General features: G+C 41.1%; 1 protein-coding gene across 1 annotated transcript; it reads left to right on the top strand.

The window, feature by feature from the left end:
• Positions 1 to 1975: 1975 nt before the first annotated feature.
• Positions 1976 to 5008, top strand: CXHXorf66 (chromosome X CXorf66 homolog). The gene is made up of 3 exons (XM_045994835.1): positions 1976 to 2063; positions 2731 to 2887; positions 4177 to 5008. Exons 1-3 carry the CDS (start codon positions 1976 to 1978, stop codon positions 5006 to 5008), a joined length of 1077 nt encoding a protein of 358 aa, XP_045850791.1.
• Positions 5009 to 24822: the final 19814 nt, after the last annotated feature.

Raw genomic sequence — 24822 nt, 5'->3', positions numbered from 1 at the left:
AAAGGACGTATTGCATGGAGCACCGGGTGTTATATGTGAACAATGAATCTTGGAACACTACATCAAAAACTCTATAGTTGGGGCGCCTGGGTGGCTCAGTGGGTTAAAGCCTCTGCCTTGGGCTCAGGTCATGATCCCAGGGTCCTGGGATCGAGTCCCGCATCGGGCTCTCTGCTCCGCAGGGAGCCTGCTTCCTCCTCTCTCTCTGCCTTCTTCTCTGCCTAGTTGTGGTTTCTCTCTGTCAAATAAATAAAATATTTTTTAAAAACTCTATAGTTAAGTCTACTTCTTGGATTGCCTTATTTTTCTTTGTTCATGTGTTTTGTTTCTTAAATTCTACATATGAGTGAAGTCATTGGGTATTTGTCTTTCTCTGACTGACTTATTTCACTTAGCATTATATTCTCTAGCTCCATCCATGTAGTTGCAAATGGTAAGATTTCATTCTTTTTTATGGTTGAATAATATCCCATTGTATGTATGTGTGTATACACACACACACACACACACACACACACACACACACACCCCTCTTCTTTATCCATTCATCTATCAATGGACGCTTGGGCTCCTTCCATAGTTTGGCTACTGTAAATAATGCAGCAAGAAACATAGGGGTGCTTGTATCCCTTAGAATTAGTGTATTTTTATTTTGGGGGGAAATACCCAGTAGTGCAATGACTGGATCATAGGGTAGTTCTATTTCTAATTTTTGAGGAACCTCCAAATTGTTTTCCACAGTGGCTGCAGCAGTTTGCATTCCCACCAACAGAGCAAAAGGGTTCCTTTTTCTCTACAACCTTGCCAATGCTTGTTGTTTCTTGTGTTTTTTTGCTTTAGACATTCTGACAGCTATGAGGCGATACTTCATTGTAGTTTTGATTTGCAGTTCCCTATGATGAGTGATGCTGAACATTTTTTCATGTGTCTGTTGGCCATCTGGATGTCTTCTTTGGAGCTTGTCTTTTCATGTCTTCTGCCCATATTTTAATTGGATTATTTGTTTTGTGGGTGTTGAGCTGTCTAAGTTCTTTATATATTTTGGATACTAACCTCTTACTAGATAAATCATTTGCAAATATCTTCTCCCATTCAGTTGGTTGACTTTTGGGTTTTTTTTTTACTGTTTCCTTCACTGTGCAGAAGTTTTGTTTTGTTTTTGTTTTTTTTTTTTTATGTAGTCCCAGTAGTTTATTTTTGCTTTTATTTCCTTTGCCTCAGGAGACATACCTAGAAAAGTTTTGCTGTAGCCAATGTCAGAGAGATTATGGCCTATGCTCTCCTCAAGGATTTTTATGGATTCAGGTCTCACATTTAGGTCTTTCATCCATTTTGAGTTTATTTTTGTGTGTGGTGAAAGAAAGTGGTCTAGTTTCATTCTTTTGCAGGTGGCTGTCCAGCTTTCCCATTGTATATTCATTCCTCCTTTATCAAAGATTAATTAACCATATAATTATGGGTTTATTTCTGGGTTTTCTGTTCTACTCCATTGAATCTATGTGTTTATTTTTATGCCAGTACCATACTGTTTTAATTACTACTGCTTTATAATATCTTAATTTTGTTAAGAAAAATAATCCTATAGACTTATACCACAGGATGATTTAACTCCTATAACACTTAAGAATTACTACAAAGCTTCAAATTGCTTCCTTATCATTTAATAAGGAGAAACAGTTCTTCAGTAGCTAAAGCAATCCCATTTTCCCTGTCTTTTCTAAATATCTACCTCTGTGTTTTTAATAATGCCCCAAACCTTCTTGATTTGAATTTGGTAGAATATTTGATGTGGAGAAATTGTTAAAAATCATTTGGCAGTATTTATACACAGAAGCTCGGGCTTCCCCATGGTGAGATTATGATGTCATAATATGACACAAAATGAAAATGATGTCATAAACTTCTAGAACAGGCTGAACCATATCAACTACAGTAGTTTCCTTGGTAGAAAAAACATTTGAACAAATCCCTGGACATGAATCTTTTTATTTATGTCCTACTTTTGTCCATTTGGACAAACAGTTGTTTAAATACAAACCAAAGTGATGGTTCTTCTACTACAGGTATGTGCCTAACCCTTAAAACTTAGAAATTAGGATCTGTTATATTATCCACTCGAGTCTTAATTAGACAAGCTAGCTGTGTTTAAGAAATCTGCTGTTTCTTGGATGTTACCATTAGTAGGTCTTTAAGAATTTCTAGGAGAACATCTGGGAGTTTTACTTCTGTGTGGAAAATTCAAGAAATATAGAAGCATAGGGTATAGAGATATTGTCCCCCTTCACTCCCCTTCCCCATCCAAATCCACTAACCCCTGCCCTCAACTAATCTGGCATGGCACCGAACATATAGTAGGCTTCAAAAAGAGTTTTTTCTTGTTCTACCCCCTTTTCCACCACACACATTCGCACACAAACATTAACACTCAAATGCATTCACATGTGCAAGACATACATACACTCAAAAACCTAGGCAATGGGGTGAGTAAGCCATGATGCAGGGGTAACCAAGGGAATTGTACTGATTGGCTAGTGATGATTCCCAGATTTAGCATCTAGACTGTGGCCGGGGGATGTGATAGAGGGAGGAAAATGACAATGGGAAACTTATCACGCTTTAAGAAATCACTGATGAAAAGACTTGATTTTGACCTTTAGTAGCAAACCACTATCAAATGGAAGAAAACTGGGCTACCTAACACATTTTCTGGTGAAACCATCTCTTTGGCAGGGGCTAAGCACGTTGAACCAATGGAGAATAAAATGGACAGCTTTAGGAAACGTCTACTCGTTATCATAATTGGTATTATGATCATAGCTTTTGTCTTCACCTGTTTTTGTTTTCTCCATTACAATTGTATGAGCGACGATGCAACCAAATCAGGAACGTAAGTTTTACACCCTTAAATTAAGAATGCAAGTTGTGTGTATACATATAGTGGAGATTTCATTGTTTTCGTGGTTACTTAATGTTAACCCCAGACTTCTAAAGAGCTCATCTTGTTGGTGGATACCTTTACTTCAATAATATTAGCTCTTAAATATTCTCAAGTACGTTATCAAGTTTAGTGTATTCTAAAGCTGTCTCCTACTGAGGGTTCAGCTGAACCCCAGGCTATAAATTTCATTACAAATTGAGTCTAGGAAAAGAGGCTTGACTATCCAAATAAGACAGGGAGAATAAAGAACGGGAGAGACTAAAACTGATACTGCACTGTATGCTACCTAACTAGAATTTAAATACATAATTTGAAAAGAAACAAAAAGAAGGGGAGAGGGAGTTGGGGTCTCTGCATTCCAAAAACAATAAAACGTTTTGGATAATCTACCATTTGAAGGCTTAATAGCAAAAATTATTCACTGTTGTCCTCATTGTCTCACTCCCTGCCTTTCACGTAGGAGGATCAGGTTGGCCCTGATATAGTGGCTCCCTAAGAATTTCCCAGTATAAGGACCGATGACTAAATACGCCAGTGCTCTATTCCTTTAGTTTTAGAGGAATATTGTGAATACAAATATGCATGGATAGAAAACTTGATGGTGTAAATACGATAGGACACAGTGAATCCGGTCTAAAGAGTTTATTTTTTCCTTATGACAAGTTGTGACAATTGTGTATGAGTTGCATGTTAACCTGTCACTCTTTTAAAAATATTTTATTTATTTGAGAGAAAAAGCATGAGGGGGTGGGGCAGGAGAGAGAGAGAAGTAGACTCCCCACTGAGCAGGGAGCCTGCCGAAGGGCTCCATCCCAGGACCCTGGGATCATGACCTGAGCCAAAGTCAGATGCTTAACTGACTGAGCCACCCAGGTGCCCCCAACCTGTGACTTTTTTTAGAGTTTAATTTCTAGAATAAGTGAAGCTCTCTTTCTCCTTGTCAACAGTAGACTTGAAACAACTTTGTGTCATTCCATATGTAGGCTATATGGTTATCGATGCATCTGAAATAGTAAAAATACTCTCAAGAAAATAAAAAAGTATTCAGCATGAGTTCCTATCTCTAACCCAAGTCATAGCTTTTATCACACTCCAATTCTTACTGTGTTCAATTTTTCTATCAGAGCCAAAAAACTGACCAAAAAGTCTAAACTGACATAGTAACCTGTGTTTTCTGGTGATAGCAATAGTACTCTTTTGTTTTAAGATGTCATACTCCAAATTTTCTATATTTTCAGGCTCAAGAAAGAAGATGTGACAACCAAGTCATCCAGATCATCCAAAACACCATTCAGTGAATCCAAGGAAGCCAGTCCATGCATTCTAGAAAAACAGTCCATGCTATCTAGTATAGACAAGCTTTCTGGGCCCTCAAGCCCAGAAAAGTCATCCATACCATCCAGTGCAGAAAAGTTAATGAGGCCCTTGAGTCCAGGAAAGCAATGTATATCATCTAGTACAGAAAAGGTCAAAAGGCCACCAAGGCCACAAAAAATATCCAGGTCATCCCACCCAGGAAAGTCACATAGAACACACAATCTAGAAAAGCCCCATAAGCAAGCTCATGCCCATAAGCTAGGTGGTCAGTCCTGTTCATCCTATCCAAATAAGGCAATGAGGCTGCCTTCGCCAGCCGGTCCACAACATCCAGTCAGGACAACCAAGCCACCCAGTCCACAAAAGCAAACCTCACCAACCAGGCAATCCAGTTTACAGAAACTAACCAGTTCCTCTAGACGTCGTAATCTAAAAAGGTCAGTTAGTACAAGTAAGGCAGGCATGTTACCTAGGTCTCGGTTAATCAAGACTTGTCAATACTATAAGGAAAAACGCCTTGTTTGCAGAAATTCTTCTGAGCCTTTGGTCAATAGTATTTCTGAGGCAAAGGATAGAAATGTTCAAAACTCACCTTTTTCAAGCAAAGCGCATTTTTTTTCCAAGTCCTGTCGTAAGGGCGATTACAGAGACAATGTATTATTCTGTGGCAATGTGAGTAGCAGTGATATCACATACGACAGCAATGAGAGTGATAGGGAGATAACCATTGTTTGCCACACAAAAAATAAGTAAAGTCATCCCTAAAAGCAGCCATCATAACTAAGAACTCAATAAAAATAAAAACCACTTGTGAAAAAGCAAACTTACAACTATTTGGTGCTCATTATCCTTTAAAAACCCTGATAGCAGGAAATCTATTTGCAATCGTTATTGAGATTAGTCCTATCCATCCTGGAAGCAATTTATTTTAAAAAATAGTAATTAATTGCACGACATAACAAATGATTTTACTGTAATTATTACTGTATTTTTAGAGGAAAAAGGCTCTTTTCATGTATCTTCCTTAGATCTGGTCACTTGGATGGGAACCATGAGCACACACGCACGAGCAAATGCAAAAAGGAATTGCAAGATGGGTCCCCTGGACTCCTATTTCCCTTGGATTAGCCCGCACATGAAGTCTCAACCCAATTAAGTTTCAAGTTGATTTCCTAATGTTTACACACAGTCCTCACAGTTGAAGACTGTCTTCCTGTAGTGTCTGGTGCTTGGCAGAAAGGCTCTTATGTGTTTAGTTCTGGTGGCCTTAGGAGAGCTCCTGATAGCCATTTCTAACATCACTGTCTCCTTGACTGCTGCTTATGGTGGTGGCCATTTAATAAGGTATGCAAATATGGGATCACTATGTCGTACGCCTGAAACTACTACAATATCGCGTGTCAATTATTCTTCAATTAAAAAACGAAATACTGAGGGGTGCCTGGGTGGCTCAGTGGGTTAAGCCTCTGCCTTTGGCTCAGGTCGTGATCTCAGGGTCCTGGGATCGAGCCCCACATTGGGCTTTCTGCTCGGTGGGGAGCCTGCTTTCCCCTCTCTCTCTCTGACTGACTCTCTGCCTACTTGTGAACTCTGTCTGTCAAATAAGTAAATAAAATCTTTAAAAAAAGAAATAATGAACTCAATAAAATTAATCAGGTCACGTTAACAAAAATAAAATATATATAAATAAATTAAAAGCACTGTAGGCGCCATGGACTTGATTTCCTACTGGTATTGCCCTTTTTTAAAAGACAAACTATAAAGGGTTAGAATTTTTCTGGGTTAGAAAACCCTGGTCTTTTTAAAATTCATGAATACAAGTGAAATTTCTGATTAAAATTTTAAACTGTTTACTCTTTTAAAAAGTTCAAACATATTCAAGAGTAGATAGAGTGAGTAGTATAATGAATGCCCATGTAAGCATTGCTCAGATTCAATAGTTATCATTATGCAGCCAATCTTATTTCATTTATACTCTTATCCATTCCCCTCCCCATTTATATCTCTAATGATAATGACTTTTCTAAAAATACATACACACGGGGCGCCTGGCTGCCTCTGTTGATGGAGCACGTGACTCTTGATCTTGGGGTTGTGAGTTTAAGCTCCATGTTGGGTGTAGAGATTACTTTAAAAAAGTACATGGGGCGCCTGGGTGGCTCAGTGGGTTAAGCCTCTGCCTTTGGCTTGGGTAATGATCTCGGGGTCGTGGAATCAAGCCCCACATCGGGCTATCTGCTCAGCAGGGAACCTACTCCCCCCTCTCTCCCTGTCTGCCTCTCTGCCTACTTGTGATCTCTGTCTGTCAAATAAATAAATGAAATCTTTTTTAAAAAAGATCTAAAAAAAAGTACATGCACACACTACCATTATTTCACCTAAAAATTAACAATAATTCCTTAATAACAATTATCCAATCAGTATTCAAATTTCCCCATCCATCTCCTAATTTTTTTTTTAGTGGCTGCTCTGTTCAGATGATCTGATCAGCATTTGACAGTATCTGATGCTAAATTTCAAAATTACAATTTCACTGGCTAATTTCATTTCATATTGTGCAAAGATTTTGGAGTTAATCTGAGTTGTTAGTAGCCTGGAAAATAGTAAAAGTTGAAATTGTATGGTTTCAGTTTAAATTGAACCAGCATCTTAGGAGGCAAAACCAAATAATCTAAGCTTTATTCCCTTTCCCATTTGGAAGCCTAAAGATTTGTAATACTTTAAAATCTGTGAATATTAATATCTAGTTAAAATGACTTACTACCAGTGACAACTAATGATAATGACATCTTAAGATCAAGTTATCTGCCTGAGTATCTATGTTCCCTTCTAAACCACATTTAATTATAGAGTAGGAGTCTACAGAATATTTGAAGCTTATTCAATGTACAAAATTCTAATACATTAATGGGGGCTGCATACATAAAGCCAGTATAGAATAAGTAATAAAAATATGTACCATGAGTCACAGAAGAACTTTAGCCAAAAAAAAAAAAAAAAAAGTTTACCAGTGGAAACTTGCCCGAACTAATAATTAAAATAAGTAAGTCCTATCACTGTAACAGATAGTCTTTAGTACTTCTTGGCAATGTCCTGATTTAAGTAAGAGGGTCCCAAACTTCCATTTCCTGGCTTTCTTGCAGCATTGCCTCATCTCTAGTGGTACCTTACTCCTTTTTTCTCTCTCGCTCTTTTTTTCTTTTTTTTTTTTTTTAAGATTTTATTTATTTGACAGAGAGAGATCACAAGTAGGCAGAGAGGCAGGCGGGGGCAGGGGGGGTGGGAAGCAGACTCCCCACTGAGCAGAGAGCCCGTTGTGGGGCTTGATCCCAGGACCCTGAGACCATGACCTGAGCTGAAGGCAGAGGCTTAACCCACTGAGCCACCCAGGCGCCCCTCGCTCTTTTTTCTTTGCTGTTCAGCAAGTCATGATCATTTGCTCAGTGGGCCCATGGCTTCTTTCCATTTCCATTCCCCCTCCAGAAGGCACAGTGAAGCTAGTTTCAAACATGGCACTTCCCTCTCAGACCATGCCCACTCTCTTCCTGTCGAATCCATTTTCCTTAACACTCATCTCCACACAGTTCATACCTTGCTCCTGGCTATGGGACTGAAATGAATTATATTTTGCTCCTTTCATTTAGTACAGCTCTTTCTAAAAACCCATCACTTGAAAAAAAAAAAAGGAGCTAAGAGGTTAGATTTCAAACATTTCTCACATATATTTTCTACATGAAACTATATGATCATGGAACTGAAATGATGCTTTGAGATCCTCTCTTCTATCCTCCTGTGGGAAGGGGGAGCTTGAAGAGCTGAAGGGATGTTCATTCAGCAAGAAGACCACCTTTTGCCAGGGGTGGGGAGGCCAGACGAGCATGGCATGGTGCCAGGGATCACAGATCTGTAAGTGGCCAGAAAGAAGGTGGGATGTTTATGGTAGGATCAAGCAGGGACTTAGGAAAAGTCTTCAGCTTTTTCAATTCCCCAAATCCTACAGTCCCTATCACACTGCAGGTAATCCCTAAAAATTAAAAACAGCAAAGGAAGGAAAAGAGAAGTTAGAAAAAATTCTGTTGGAGCTTCAGCCAAGTATCTCCTTAATTGTAACTCAATATATAACCCTCAATTATTCCTGTGCTGCTGTGACCTTAGAAAACAAGGGTTAAGCATGATTAATTAGTTTTACAATTATTTATATAATGCATGGAAAGGGCGATTTTTGAAATAAGCAAGAGCTAATTACAGCTTACATCTAAGAACTTTCAGATAGTTCTGCTCATTTAGAATTAACCTTTTATGTGCCTGAATCAAAATAACACATTGAAAAGACTGTGGAAGGAGAAAAAATAAATTGTGATAAATGTCATACAGAAGTATTTTACTTTAAAAAATAAAATAGACGAGGGGCGCCTGGGTGGCTCAGTGGGTTAAGCCACTGCCTTCGGCACGGGTCATGATCTCAGGGTCCTGGGATCGAGTCCCGCATCGGGCTCTCTGCTCAGCAGCAAGCCTGCTTCCCTCTCTCTCTCTCTGCCTGCCTCTCTGTCTACTTGTGATCTCTCTCTGTCAAATAAATAAATAAAATCTTTAAAAAAAATAAAATAAATAAAATAAAATAGACGATATAGCCATTTTTCTCTGAAGAGTAGAAATTTACTGTTTCTGTTATAGGATATGTTACATCATATAACTGTTTCTATGTTATATCATTTGCTGTTTCTATGTTATATGATAATAAAAAATTCATGTATATCCTCTATCATCAATCTTTTCCTTAGTCTCCTATTTTCCTGGTAAAATGGACTAATTTTAAATAACTTACTGAAATAACCAAAGGGAGGTAACTGCAAAGAGTAAAAGAAAAAACAAAGGCCTATGATGAGTGGCTGGCATAATGAATCTTGGAAATATTAAGAGTGGACTGTATCTCTCTGCCGTTTTGCAAAATAAGAAAATCAAGGCCCCCCTGGCTAGCTCGGTCCAGTAGAGTATGCGACTCTTGATCTCACAGTTATGAGTTCAAGCCCCACACTGGGTGTGAAGATAACTTAAAAATGAAGAAAATCTTTTAAAAAATTAAAAATAAATAAAATAAAATCAATGTTACATTGCTTGGCTACAAACTGGAACACAAGAATGTAACTGAGCTGGGGCGCCTGGGTAGCTCAGTGGGTTAAAGCTCTGCCTTCGGCTCAGGTCATGATCCCAGGTTCCTGAGATCGAGCCCCGCAGGCTCTCCGCTCAGCAGGGAGCCTGCTTCCCTCTCTCTCTCTCTCTCTCTCTGCCTGCTTCTCTGCCAGCTTGTGATCTCTGTCAAATAAATAAATAAAATCTTTAAAAAAAAAAAAGAATGCAACTGAGCTTCTCACCTTTTTTTTAATTTTTTTAAAATTTTTTATTTATTTTTTTTAAAGATTTTATTTATTTACTTGACAGAGAGAGATCACAAGCAGACAGAGAGGCAGGCAGAGAGAGAGAGAGGGAAGCAGGCTCGCTGCTGAGCAGAGAGCCCGATGCGGGACTCGATCCCAGGACCCTGAGATCATGACCTGAGCCGAAGGCAGCGGCTTAACCCACTGAGCCACCCAGGCGCCCCGAGCTTCTCACCTTTAATTTCCACATGTTCGTCTAAATAAATATAAAGGCATTCACAGCAAAGTTAAAATTCTAATGTACTACAGAACCGATGGTAGATATTATAGATGATTAACAATAACGGCAGTCAGCTTCTGAAAGTGATAGTTGTTGGCAAAAGGAATATATCTCTGTTGTGTAAACAAGTCTCTTTTATAAGCCTCAGTTTTGTTGAAAGAACAATGACAAAGAGTGGAATTGTTGAAAATAAAGCTTTCTGTGCTGACCTCTTGAGGTTACTACAAGAAGGAAGAGCAGGGGCGCCTGGGTGGCTCAGTCCGCTGAGAGTCAGCCTTCGGCTCCAATCAGGATCCAGCCAGCCCCATGTTTGGCTCCCTGCTTAGCAGGGAGTTTGCTTCTCTCTCTCTCTCTCCCTCTGCCCCTCCCCCAGCTCATGTTCTCTCTCTCTCTCAGATACATACATTTTAAAAATCTTTAAAGAAAAAAATAATAAGAGCATATTATATACCCATTTTAAAAATCGAAGTGATGGGGGGGTAAGCTATTTTAGCATCCGTATGACAATTGCTAGGCTAGCAGACTGTCAGCAAACCAGTCTGAATAAACTTTGATTCAAGCCACTTGTTTCATTTACTGCTACCACACACCAAACAATACATGTATAAAATAGAGATTCATGGTGCTCTAGAGCTTTAAACCACTTTTATGTTGTACCCAGTCTCTCAAAGAACACCTCTCCTATTCATTAAGTAGATACTCGACGCTGGACGGGATGGAAAAAATATTTTTGTGTGACTATGACATCCCACGGGTCCTGTATATATGCCAGCTTTTGTTAGTTCCTTTTTCTAAAGCTCACATTTTGTTGTATACCTCTGTTGTACCAAGGGAATATGGATCAAGTTTTATTCAAACAGAAGGCCTAAGAAGGTCTGCCACACAAACCTCCCCACTGAAACACTTTGTAAGAAGGACTCAAATAAGAGAACGAAATCCAGGAGGTGCTGCAAGAGATACACGGTCTTATAGGCTGAATTATGCCTCTCCACCGGATTCGTATGTACTAGTCCTCACCCCCAGTTTCTCAGAATGGAGCTTTATTTGGAAATAAGGTCATTGCATGCATAATTAGTTAAGATGAGGTGAGTAGAGTGGGTCCCTAATCCAATATTTCTGGTGCTATTAGAAAAGGGGGAAACTTGGACCCAGACAAGGGAGAATGCCATGTGAAGTTTGGAGTTATGGTGCTACAAGCCAAGAACCTAAGAGAAGCTGCAAGAGAGACCTGGAAAAGATCCTTCCCTAAGTGCCTTAAGGGGGAGGCATGACCCACCTGACACCTTGATCTCAGACTTCTAGCCTCTAGAACTGTGAGATAATAAATAAATCTCTGTTGTTTCAGCCATCCAGTTTGTGGTACTTTGCTATGGCAGTCCTAGGAAACTAATACACTTGGTGAGACTGCTATTGCCTAGGGGCGCCTGGGTGGCTCAGTCCGTTAAGCACCTGCTTTCAGCTTAGGTCATGATCTCAGGGTCCTGGGATCGAGTCTTACTTAGGCGGCAGTCTGCTTCTTTCCTCTCCTTCTGCCCCTCCCTGACCGCTGCTCATGTGCTCTCTCTCACAAATAAATACATAAAATCTTTTTTTAAAAGGCTGCTATTGCCCCCCGCAAAATAGTTAAAATCAAATAACAGAGAAATATGAGAAGAGTACTTAGGAGGAATGCTTCCTTTACACTCATCAATTGCACTGACCCCTCCCCCTAGGAAAAGGAGGGATTCATTCGATTGTTCAGTGGTTAGAGTGCAATAGGTCAGGAGCTGATAAGAACAGTGCCTTGAAGGGTGATTCATGTTTGCTATACTCTTTGCGCAACCTGTGACTGGGTTGGTAAGAGAGCTCTGGGGTCCTCATATACTGTGCTGGTTGGGCAAGTAGACATTCTCTCCGTACATGAATATACAGGTTGGCCCCAAGATTCCAGTTCCAGTGGCAAGTTGGAGGCCCCCTTCCTAAGTGGAAGTGTAAGTGATGTACAATCAACCTCATAATGGCAGGCTGTGTTGGGTTCCTGGGTCTTAGCCAGCTACTAAGGACTAAATCAGTCCTCTGTAATCAGTACATTGTTTCTGATTTGGTTATTGAAGACGAACCAGTAGTCCTGAAAACCTGAAACAGATCCTACCCAAGAGCCACAAGCCCTGGTCAACGCCACTTTAACTTCTTTTAAGAAACTCTCCCAGGAAAGTTATTTTTTGAAATTGTGACCTTTGTTATATATTCATGATGCTCCAAACCCTACTGAGTGATATACATAGAAATAACATTAGTCAGACTCAACCCCCAAATGGCTTCTATTCTTTTTTTATGAACGATTTTATTTATTTATTTGAGGTGGGGGAGCAGCAGAGGGAAAGAGAACTCAAGCAGACTCCTCGCTGAGCGCAGAGCACTGAGCCTGAGAACAGGCTGGATCCCCCCAACCTGGAGATCATGACCCATACCAAAGCCAGGAGTTAGATGCTTAACCAACTAGGCCACCCAGGTGCTCCCCACTTCAATTCTGTGGAAGACATAGTCCACTCCCCTCCACACACACACACACACACACACACAAAAACACAACAAACCAAAACAAAACAAAAACAAAAACAAACAAACAAAAACTCTACTAAAATCAACATGAAAGAAAATTGCAAGTCTTCAAATATAGAGCCAATAACGGTAAAACATGCACTATTCTAAACTTGCATTATCGCTGGGGCTATAGTGAATCTCTAATAGAGGTATTTTAGTTCAGGATTTTTACCCACACTCTCAGGGTAACACCTATTGACTTACTGGAAAAAATGTCACTGTACCAGCTCAAGGAGTGAGTCCAAAGGAGGAAGATTCTGGGATAGGATTGACAGATATAACAAATAAAAATACAGCATGCCGGGGCACCTGGGTGGCTCAGTCGGTTAAGCAGCTGACTCTGGATTTCAGCTTGGCTCATGATCTCAGGGTTGTGGGATGAAGGCCTGCACGGAGCCCCCCATCAAGCCCCGTAGCAGGCTCTGTGCTCAGCAGGGAGTCTGCTTCTCTCTCTCTCTCTCTCTCTCCCCTGGTCCTCTGCACCTCCTCCCACTCATGCTCTTTCTCTGCCTAAAATAAATAAATAGATATTTTCTTTAAAAAAAATCAGATTCCGGGGTGCCTGGGTGGCTCTGTGGGTTAAAGCTTCTGCCTTCGGCTCAGGTCATGATCCCAGGGTCCTGGGATGGAGCCCTGCATCAGGCTCCCTGCCGAGTGCATCAGGCTCTCTGCTCGGCAGGGAGCCTGATTCCTCCTCTCTCTCTCTCTCTCTGCCTGCCTCTCTGCCTACTTGTGATCTGTCTGTCAAAAAATAAAAAAATAAAAAATCTTTGAAAAAATTAAAAAATCAGATTCCCAGTTAAGTGTGAATTTCATAAAAGCAATGAATAATTTTTTGGTATGTGTACATCAAAGAATATTCATAATTAACCTGAAATTCAAATTTAATTGGGCATCCTGTATTTTATCTGGCAACTCTACTCTGGGAGGACAATTAGGAGAATATATGTAAGCAGCTTAGACAGTCAATTTGTCAACTTCTTCAGGTTTAACGTGGAGAAACTTACAGCTTCTGAGAGAGACAGCCTTTCCTACAATGTGATTCCACTCCCCTAACCTCCACTCCCCCAACCCTGAAGAACCAAAGGAAGAAAACTGGCTACTTCCCAGAAGCTCATAACTTAGTTGGTGATCAGATATGGTTTCTTGAGGACTTTCAGTAAGAGACACAGACTCTAGAGAGAGAACTATGCAGATGCTTGAATTAAATAACCTGGAGAGTGGGGCTAGGAATGCATGTTAGGTAGAAAGTAGATGATAGTCAAAAGAAAGAGGAGACAGAGAAGCATAGAAGAGAAACATGTGGTCACTGAGAGAAAGAGCAGGCAAGCTGTTTCTGCTTGCCAGTTCTAGTTTCCATCACTCTATGGCCTGGCTATTCTTCACAGTCCAGACATTTGCAATATTATCTGTTGTATTCATACAATAAATGTCCCTTTCTTTTTTTTTTTAAAGATTTTATTTATTTATTTGGCAGAGAGAGATCACAAGTAGGCAGAGAGGCAGGGAGAGAGACAGAGGGGGAAGCAGGCTCCCCGCTGAGCAGAGAGCCCGATGTGGGGCTCGATCCCAGGACCCTGAGATCATGACCTGAGCCGAAGGCAGTGGCTTAACCCACTGAGCCACCCAGGCACCCTAAATGTCCCTTTCTTAAACTGGTTTGAATGAGTTTGTACTCCTTGTCACCACTGATCCTCAACTAGGACACGGTGTGAACTCATAAGCTTAGAACTAGAATGACAAAAGGGTTCCATCTCAGGTGATCTCATAGCTGTGTGGAGGGCTGGATTGCAAAAGATCATGGGATTACTTCCGAGTTCAGTGACAAAGAGTACCAAGATTGACTAGTATTGTCTGCTATGAATTTGGGAGTGGGGAGTGACAACTTATGGGCCGTATTATTTGTCATCCCTGCAATTGAGGAAGAAATCGAAATAAGCATGCATATTCCTTCAAAATATGCCAAAGGTCATTGTGTGACTACATGAGGGAGATATAAGGTACACAGGAAAACCCCAAATATATGTAATTTCATCACCTATAATCACAGTAGTTTATTGAACTTTTGTCTGTTTCTATCTATTCTTTATAGTTATGCAATCCTTAATTTCTTTCTATGGAAGGTCACCCACAGAAATGAATATTAATCATTTATTTTCCTGGCAGGCTTCGTTTGGACTATGTTGATATTTAAACAGTTCATGGAAAAGTATGTCAAGGCTATAAATAAATTCTCTGTACATTTGAGATATGAATATTGTTTATGATCTGGGCCAGGAACAAAATCTGATTAGGGAAATTACCATATATTCCTGAGACAACTTTGGTTTAAACCAAAGAAGATATTGACTTTTCCCACTAAATAATAATAATTAATGACAACAACTAATATTAACATGATAGAGTGGGCAGTTAGTTAGATGTGAGCAGGGAACAAATACATTCCAACTGATTAAAAGGGAAGAAACCAAGTTCCAAACCACAGGGGAAAATGGGGGGAGCAGAATATGCACGCATTGTTCCCCATAACCACTGCCCTACAGCAACCTATAGCTTCATTAAAATACATTACAGTTTTGACCTTCCCACCCAACCAACCTCAAGGGGGATGCCTGCCATGATGTCACCACAAGGACCTTATAGGGCCAAAAACTCCCCCTCTAGACCAGCAGGAGGAGTCCCTTAGATGACTGGAAGCAACCTCAGTCAGAGACCACTACTTATGACCCATAGCCTATGCAAATATAAAAAGAAAAGACATCACTGACTACCCCCCGCCCTGACCCTGTGCCTGCCCACTCTCCCATCTTGAGAGTGTACTTTCTTGTTAACTGCTATTAAACTCTTGCTTACTTGAGAATTTGGCTCTGAATTCTTTCTTGGCCGAACTCGAGAACCAAGGTCAGCGTGGACGCAGAAAAGGGACTCACTGCTGACAAATACGGCACTTCACAGACTGCCAAAAAGCGAAATGGTCTCACGTCTCTCTATTAAATACAAAATTGCTGATGTCAGGGACTGTGTACCTATTACAAATATACCATCCAGGAAGCACTATCCCTAAATTGGAGTGAATCAGGGCAATTATCAAGAGTCCTGCACTTTAGGCAACATCGAACTTGTGGTAGACTGAGAAATAATTAATGGAGGCAGCCCAAAGGAGATAATGATCTAGTGAACAGTTAACAAGAAAAAGAGGGCACCTGGGTGGCTCAGTGGGTTAAAGTCTCTGCCTTTGGCTAGGTCATGATCCCAGGGTCCAGGGATTGAGCCCCGAATCAGGCTCTCTGCTCAGCAGGGAGCCTGCTTCTTCCAATCTGTCTGCCTGCCTCTCTGCCTACTAGTGATCTCTCTCTGTCAAATAAATAAATAAAATCTTAAAAAAAAGAAAAGAAAAAGAAAACTATTGCCTGACAAATATACACATATTTGGCTCATTGGTCTATCAACACTTTCACAATTTCTCTATTCCTTTCACTGTATTTCATTTGGATAATCATGTTGGGTTGGGGAGGGGAGGGTGTGTGATGGCACCTCCCAGTGATTGGACCTGGTGAAAACATCCCAGGGAAGCCTGAGGGTCAGTAAAAGTATGCCTGCCTCATGGTAATGTGAAACAATCATTAATGATAGGAGATTGCCCAGTAGTCACGAAATGACAGTTACCAGAGAAATAAGCTAATTATTAATTGTCACTTTATAGCTGAGCAGGAGTTGAGACATTAAAAATCACAGTCTTAGAAGTGATCTGTAGGAGAGGAGCTAATTAACTTCTTGTGAAGAATGACAAGACCATTGTTTCTTTGAAGTCCATATTCTATCTGGTTGCCTGGGTGATTCTGTCCAATCTATATGTATGCACAAACAGAGAAAAAGAAGCAATTTGACTTTGAATATTAATGAAATGTACAGTGCAAGTACTTAATTTATTTGGTGGATTTAGTCTTTTTTGAAACTGGTGGGTGTTCTCTCTTCTACTCTGAATTGGCTAGGAAGATTCTCAGAAACCACAGACATGGTAGTGTGGCATAGGGAGGGTAGCGTAAGAAGGAGGTACTAAATATCAAAAAGTAGGCTGAGTGGGGCAGAAATGACACGTGGCCCACAGCTATAAAGAAGGTATTGGGCAGAGCAGCGGGCAGTCACAAGGTATGACCTCAAAAGCAGGGAGTCAGTGAAACCTCGCTACACACCCAAATAGTTTACCTATTGATACTTGAATCCCAATCACCACAGACTCATTACTTTGGTTCAGCATCGCTCGTTCCCTGTGGTTCTTTATAAACATCTAAACACAATTCAAAGATTCCAAATTGAGACCTGAAGAGGTTTATCAGATCTCATTCCTCTATTCAAAAGGGAGGATTGCAGAAGAGCCCCGGGCTGTTTAGGTAGGGGCTAGGAAAAGGCAGTTTGAAAATGAAGGGCTTGGGAGTTTGAGAAAGTCCGGCAGACCCCTGTTGGGATGTCTGTCCTGCTCGCCTCAGCTGATTTCCTCTTTTGCTGGGACCTCTCCTTTTGAGAAGAATCTCCTGGCTTGCTGATGGTGTTCTGGGGGAGACTGAATGCCTGGTTAGGTGAGGATAAAGGCACAGGCTGCCCATCCGAAACACTGTCATCTACTCTGTCTGCCCATAAAGGCAGGTGTACTGAGAACTTTCCATCATCCTGTGGACGGTGTGTATGTGGGATAGAGCTGTAAGGAACTAACATGAGTTTGCTCCATGGTGAGTCAGAAACTACATGAGGTAGAGTGTAGAGTGGTCGCACAAGGGAAACTTGATTGGCAGCAAATAAGGAGATCACGGGGGATAACCTCCATAGCCGTGACTCCCTGAGCAAGGGTGAATGGGTTCCTTTAATTGAGGCTTAGGTTGAATATGGAGATAGGGGAGCCTTGTCACCGTATGCAGAGGTGGGCATAAGGTGGCGCATGAGCCTTAAGGAATCGTGCCTACACATACATTGTATGTTATGTAAATGAGGCTGTGCTCACCCCTGGACTGAGATCTTAGTATTATAATGAGCTGAAGGAACTGCCGGTCACTCCATGGTCCACCTGTGCAGGTCTGAGTTGGGACTTAAGTTCAATCTGGTCTGGGTATTCTGGGCTGTCCGGTAACCTTTTGTCCGGGCAGTTGCTTTTGCTTGAGGGGTATTTTTGGTTTCCACCACAGGATGCTATGCCCTTTGGGTCTCTTGTTAAAAGATAAGCTGGAGGGGCGCCTGGGTGGCACAGTGGGTTAAGGCCTCTGCCTTCGGCTCAGGTCATGATCTCAGGGGCCTGGGATCGAGCCCCGCATCGGGCTCTCTGCTCCGCGGGGAGCCTGCTTCCTCCTTTCTCTCTGCCTGCCTCTCTGCCTAGTTGTGATTTCTCTCTGTCAAATAAATAAAATATTAAAAAAAAAAGATAAGCTGGAAAGAAGAGCTTAAGGAAAAATACGGAACTAAGTTTGGTGGGTTCACACAGGTGAGCAGTAGAGATCAGGTCTTGGGGTCAGCCAGTGACAGAGCCTGAGCAGCCCTGAAGGCATATGTTAGTTTCACGCACAGTGGCCCAGACTCTCATGGAACCTCCTCCTGCCACACGGCTGCCCTTCCTCAGTCCATACGTGTGGCTTCCTGGTAAGTCACCTATGACCAAATGACTTAAGATCAAAAAGAAATACATTGGCCTGGTTTACACATAATTTTGCATAGTTAGCCCGGCACCATCTGGAAGTAAAAGTAGATGACGGCAGCACTACAACCCCACCTTGGGGTACCCCCAAAAAGAGACCAGGGTAGGGAAATCTTCCCAGTGGACAGAGCTCTGAGTAGCACATCCGGTTGTCGATGATGTCTGGGAGAGATGACCTGTGGTGCAGATCTGCTTTGACTCACAGGCAGTGACCAATGGGTTAGCCACGGACTTAGAACAAGTTTCAAACAGCAACCCAGTATCACTTGGAAACCTGAAATTTTATCAGCTTGAAAATGGTAGGTAAAATTCGTAAGTCAGAAGTAATTTAATAGATCATCCAATCCCCTCATCTTCCCACGGAGAAAATAAGGTCCAGAGAACGTATGTGGTTGGTCTAAGGGAAGCTCTAGATAACAGCCAGAATCGACATCTTCTGGATCTCAGCTCAGGGCTCTCCCCGGAACAGCACACAGATTATCATTCACTCCTTTGTCAGCATTTCTTGAGCTTCAACAACATGTCATGCTCTTCCCTGGAAATAGGGATACAGATAAATAAGGCATGGTCCTGCTCTCTTGTGTTTGTTATGTGTTTTATGCATGTTGGTGTATGATAGTCATATCCTGTGGCAAGAAATAAGTGAAACCAAAATGGCAACTCCTTTTTCAAGTAGGACAGACTAAATACTTGCTCAAGAGTGCCACATGAAATTAAAAATGCTAGAAAAGTGAGCCAGCAAGAACTATATGACTTAAAACAGACACCAACAGAGATATTAATTAATCCAAGGTTGGATTTGATTGTTAAGGGGAGTTTGCCTCACTATCACTGCTGGGAAGAGAGCCATTTTTAATGGATTTTGATGGCATCCTGCCTGAGTCTTAGTACCTAAATGTTAGCGTGGGTGAGATAAAATTTGAATTAAGTGATCAGGAAGACTGATGGATGGTGCAATCTGCAATTATTTCAAACAGTAGAAAGTGGGGAAATAGAACTGTTGAGTACCCAAAAGACTTGTTAATTTTCAGATCTGAACTTCAAATTTTATTCTTTGACTCCTTATGAGGTACTATCTCCTTTCCCAATTGACCTTTCTCACAAAAACTAAACTCTACTCAAAAATAGATGCTCACTCCCATGCATCCTCTTCATCTAAGACCATTTTATTGGTCTTAGATGAAGACCTGAGATGAAAACCTGCATATGTTAGTTTCACACACAGTGGCCCAGACCTGAGGCCCAGAAGAGGTCTCCTCTCAGGCTTCTTTACTGTCTTAGATGAAAAAGGGTCCCTCCTCACCCCTCAGACCTGAGCCTCATGCCCTTACCTCATTTCATACCCTGCTTCCTCAATTATCTTCTTTTTCTGAAATCTTTAGCTTCTCCTTCCTACAGAATCCTTTCTTCTCTGCTCTTACACATATATAAGTCTCCTTTCATTCAGAAAAAAAAAGTTGCTTATCCTTATGGCCCTCCTACTTATTGTATAATCATCTTTCCTTCTTAAACCATCAAGCTTTGAGAAGGAATGGTTTACGCCTATAAGCTACAATCTGGCTTCTGGCCTGACTACTATAGAAAGTGCACTCCTAAAGCTCATGCATGGTTTCTGAAGCATTAAATGAAATAGCTTGTCTTAGTCCTGATTTCCCTTGACCACGGATACATTTCCGAGGCGTAGAGCGTCTTATACCAAGCTCTAATACCACATTTTCCATGCATGCTGGTCATTTTCGAGCATTCTATTGCTACTTCAATGCAGTTAAAACTGAACTCAAAATTTTCTCCACTGATATTCCCACAAATGATTCTCCTACGCATGACTGATGGCAAGTTCTATGACACAGGGATCACATCGCTTGCATTTATTGCTATGGTTTCCTCCCGCTACTTGACGTAGTCAGTTGTTAAAATGAATAAACATCATTCTCCCACTCACAGAGCTTTAATTCCTCAGAGTCATTTTGAATTCACCTCTTTCCTTTGTCCCATAAATTATTTTTTTGTGGGTTTTTTTGGGCACATAAATTAAATCAGTGATCAAATGTCGTCAATTATGCCTTCAAAATATGGTGGTTAAGAGTACGGATTTGTTGGGGCACCTGGGTGGTTCAGTCACTACGTGTCTGCCATCAATCAGCTCAGGTCATGATCCCAGGGTCCTGGGATCCAGCCCTGCATTCGGGCTCCCCGCTCAGCCGGAAGCCTGCTTCTCCCACTCACAGTCCCCCTGCTTGTGTTCCCTCCCTCACTGTGTCTCTCTCTGTCAAATAAATAATAAAATCTTAAAAAAAAAAAGAGCATGGATTTGCAGTCTAGTAGATCTTTTTTACTCTTTGCTCTGCTATTTTCTAGCTGTGACTTTGGGCCAGTTCCCTAACTTCTCCATTTCTTCATCTACAAAATAAGGATAATAGTGGAACTAGGGGTGCCTGGGTGGCTCAGTGGGTTAAACCCTCTGCCTCAGGCTCAGGTCATGATCCTGGGGTCCTGGGATGAAGCCCCATCAGGCTTCCCTTCCTGTCTCTCTGCCTGCCTCTCTGCCTACTTGTGATCTCTGTCTGTCAAATTAATTAATTAATTAATTAAAAATAAATAAATAAATAAAATAGTGGAACTATATGGGGTTAGTAAGAATAAATGAGATTATATAAAGTGCTTAGCACAGTACCTGACACATAGCAAGTACTCAATAAATGATAGCTATTAAAATTATCTTTCACTACTCCCCATTGTGAACCCACACTATGCTAGGGATGTCTACTTACTACTTCTTTTTTTTTTTTAAAGATTTTATTTACTTACTACTTCTTATCTTTGCTGTTTCTCTTAGCTAGAATGCTCTCTTTCCTTTCTACCCATTCAAAATGCTATTTATTCTTTTTATTAATTTCTATTTTTTGGAAAGTGATATTCATAAAGTTAGACAAATTAGACTTATAAAGTAAAAAGCAAACACTTATTCCTTCTCTCCCAACTTCTGATCTATACTACTAAAGCAGCTACTTTGAATAATTTTAGCTATTTTTTCTAGCATTTACTCCCGTATTTCTTTTTTTTTTTTTTTCTCATTTTATTTATTTTTTCAGCGTAACAGTATTCATTCTTTTTGCACAACACCCAGTGCTCCATGCAAAACGTGCCTTCTCCATTACCCACCACCTGTTCCCCCAACCTCCCACCCCTGACCCTTCAAAACCCTCAGGTTGCCCCAACCTCCCACCCCTGACCCTTCAAAACCCTCAGGTTGTTTTTCAGAGTCCATAGTCTCTTATGGTTCGCTTCCCCTCCCCAATGTCCATAGCCCGCTCCCCCTCCCCCAATCCCACCTCCCCGCAGCAACCCCCAGTTTGTTTTGTGAGATTAAGAGTCATTTATGGTTTGTCTCCCTCCCAATCCCATCTTGTTTCATTTATTCTTCTCCTATCTCCTACCCCCCCATGTTGCTTCTCCATGACCGTATTTCTATATAATATATTTATGCTTATGTTTTTTGGTCTTTCAATTTTTAGATAGTACTTATTGTCTTCTTATTATGGAAGATGCAGATTTAGACCTCTTACATCACCTTTTCTAACTTGTGTTCCCTTCATCCTACAAAAGATTTGGCAAATCAGTAAGATGTTTTCATTGTTATGGCTATGTAAATGTCTTTCACTTTGGGGCCAAGTAGCATTTTATCATGACTCATTTACTTTTTTGTGCAACTTTCAGCTTTCTCTGGAGTTACAAACTGCCTTGGTTTTTCCTAGTTGGCTTTATTTTCTAGGTATCAATCACTAATTCTTCACTAATTTCCCATAAAACCTTTTTGAATACTATTCTGCACATAGTCAAACACATCAAGTAATCTATCAGTTAATTTTCAAAAATTTTTTCTCTAGAGACAACCCTCCTGTATCCATCTTCCCACTCTCCACTAGCCTGGTTGCTCCCTGGGTATGCCCACACAGCTGTCTACCTCAAACTTTCTTCCTTTTTCTTTTTTTTTTTTTTTAAGATTTATTTATTTGACAGAGAGATAGAGAGCACAAGTAGGCAGAGCAGCAGGCAGAGAGAGAGAGGGAGAGGGAGAAGCAGGCTCTCCGTTCAGCAGGGAGCCCGATGTGGGGCTGGATCCCAGAATCCTGGGATCATGACCTGAGCCGAAGGCAGCCACCTAACCGACTGAGTCACCCAGGCGCCCCTCAAACTTCCTTTCATTATCATATCGGGAATTCCCTTCGCCTCTCTTTTATGTTTATCCCATTTTCCGGATCTCATGAATTCCTCTTTCTTGGTCTACTCTCTCAGAGGATGGAATGTACATTATAGTCAGGTCTACTTACCATTTACTGAAATATTTTCACCTCCACATCTCTGCCATTTATCTTAGTTGGAATGGTCTCCTACTTCCTGTCTGCACGTCCAAATGTTATTTGCATTTTCAAATTTTTATTTTTATGAAAATAATGTATGCTCATAGTTTAAAAGTTAGTTATAAGAACTTAAAAAGAGAAAACACAGAAGTCTTTTTCATTCTCAATCTATGCATTAGAGGCAAGTACTTTATTTTAACTGTTTCTTCTGGTGCTTACCTCTTTATTTCTAAATAATTTAACTATACTGATATCTTTTTTTAAAGATTTTATATTTATTTGACAGCTAGAGATCACAACTAGGCAGAGAAGAAGGCAGAGAGAGAGGAGGAAGCAGGCTCCCTGCTGAGCAGAGAGCCCGATGCGGGACTCGATCCCAGGACCCTGGGATCATGACCTGAGCCGAAGGCAGAGGCTTTAACCCACTGAGCCACCCAGGCGCCCCTATACTGATATATTTTGACTTAATAACTTATTATGGAAGATGGATTTACTCTTTTTTCTTTTTCTATTTTGAGCATCTTTTTAAAATTAACATATAATGTATTATTTGCCCCAGGGATACAGGTCTGTGAATCATCAGGCTTACACACTTCACAGCACTCAGATTCTCTTCTTATGCCATATTATCTTCTCTGTCTCTAGTCTCTATCTTCCGAATATAGTTTGGGAGGATGTAGAATTCTGAATGAGAAATCATTTTCTCAGAATTTTAAAGGCCAAACTGTCTCTCGGTGAATTCATTGTGATTCCTAGAGATTGCCTCTTCTCTTCCATTGTACTAAAATACCCCGTCCTTTTAATAGAGTTCTAGCTTGCATGCCTTTGTTATCTTTTTTTTAATATATTTTTTTATAAACATAATGTATTATTAGCCCCAGGGTACAGGTCTGTGAATCGCCAGCCTTTGGTATCTTTTTTTTTTTAAGATTTTATTTGTTTATTTGACAGGCAGAGATCACAAGCAGGCAGCAAGGCAGGCAGAAAGAGAGGAGGAAGCAGGCTCCCCGCCCAGCAGAGAGCCCGATGTGGGGCTCAATCCCAGGACCCCGGGATCACGACCTGAGCAAAAGGCAGAAGCTCAACCCACTGAGCCACCCAGGTGCCCCCTTTGGTATCTTTTTAATAGAGTTCTGACTTGCATGCTTTTGGTATCATGATTATTAGAATATACCTATTTCCCCATTTTGAAAAGCAAAACAACATTAGATCATCTACAGTCCCTTTGGACTTCTGCTGCTCTCCATGATTACTAACATCATTCGTCAGTGGCCTCAATGTAATTAATATGGGCTATTTGGAGCACGACAACAGGGAGCCCTGATCTTATCTGACAAAGTGACATTTAAGCCGAGATCTGAAGGATGAATAGCAAAGTCCATGAAAGCATTCCAGTGGAGATGGCTGCATGTGCAGAAGCTGTCAGGGGAAAGAAGCTTTGGGAACTCAAGGGAGGAAAGGTGGCCAGTGGGGTGGAGCTTGGTGACTGAGAGGGAGAGTAGGCCCTTTATGCTAGAGAAGAAGGCAGGGGTCAGGGAACTCAGGGCCTTGTAGGTGATGCTAAGACAAGATCTGGGACTTATCCTAAGAGCGATGAGAAGCTACTGAGAAGTCACTAAGCGGGGGAGTGATTTGATCTGTCTTCCAAAGACTTCCTGGGGTTGCAGTGTGCAGAATGGATTGGAGAGAGCCAATAATTAGGAAGATATGGATAAAATCAGTTTTAAGTAAGTGTTAGAGCCAGGCTTGGAAGAAAGAAAGAAATTTCAAATGGGCAAAAGGTAGTCTTATGAAGTACGTTTGAAAGCTCAGCAGACAGTTAATTTCTTCAACTTGCTGATGGCAGTGATTTAGATGCTGATATAACAGCTTCACTTTTTTCCCTTTTTTTCATTTCTTTAGTATTAGATGGAAAAAGTGGCTGCTTTTTGTTATTCCCCTTCCTGATGGGTCCTTGAATTGTTGATCAACTGACTGATCCCAGAAGCTGTTTGCTCCCCTCCTTCCCAACTGCGGGCAGCATCCTGTGGCCTCGCGATTGTTCTGCCCACTTGCCAAGGTGAGATTTCTGAGGGGTTGAGGTAGAAGGTGGGAAAGAGTAAGGGAAGCAATAGAGAAGGGCTGCTGCGGGGCTTGCACAGAAATGGGCCAGCAGAATTAAAATGGTGGAGGAAGAACACTTTCCCTTTTTCTGACAGTAAGCAGTATATGTAGTCAAGACCGCAACAAGGAAGGAAGACTGCTTCCTCAGAATTCCTGCCTGCAGGAGACTGGGGCTCCTGCCGCAG

This window comes from Meles meles, chromosome X (assembly GCF_922984935.1).
Source record: "Meles meles chromosome X, mMelMel3.1 paternal haplotype, whole genome shotgun sequence".
NCBI classification, from domain to species: Eukaryota; Metazoa; Chordata; class Mammalia; order Carnivora; family Mustelidae; genus Meles; species Meles meles.
Note: the sequence above shows the minus strand (reverse complement) of the source record. Positions and strands in the feature narration are given on the sequence as shown.

What these genes read in the sequence shown, in the direction of transcription:
- CXHXorf66 (XM_045994835.1), top strand. Translation starts at nt 1,976, where the DNA reads ATGAATCTTTTTATTTATGTCCTACTTTTGTCCATTTGGACAAACAGT. An exon ending in TGATGGTTCTTCTACTACAG is followed by an intron (nt 2,064 to 2,730) that starts GTATGTGCCTAA and finishes TCTCTTTGGCAG; the next exon opens with GGGCTAAGCACGTTGAACCA. An exon ending in GATGCAACCAAATCAGGAAC is followed by an intron (nt 2,888 to 4,176) that starts GTAAGTTTTACA and finishes CTATATTTTCAG; the next exon opens with GCTCAAGAAAGAAGATGTGA.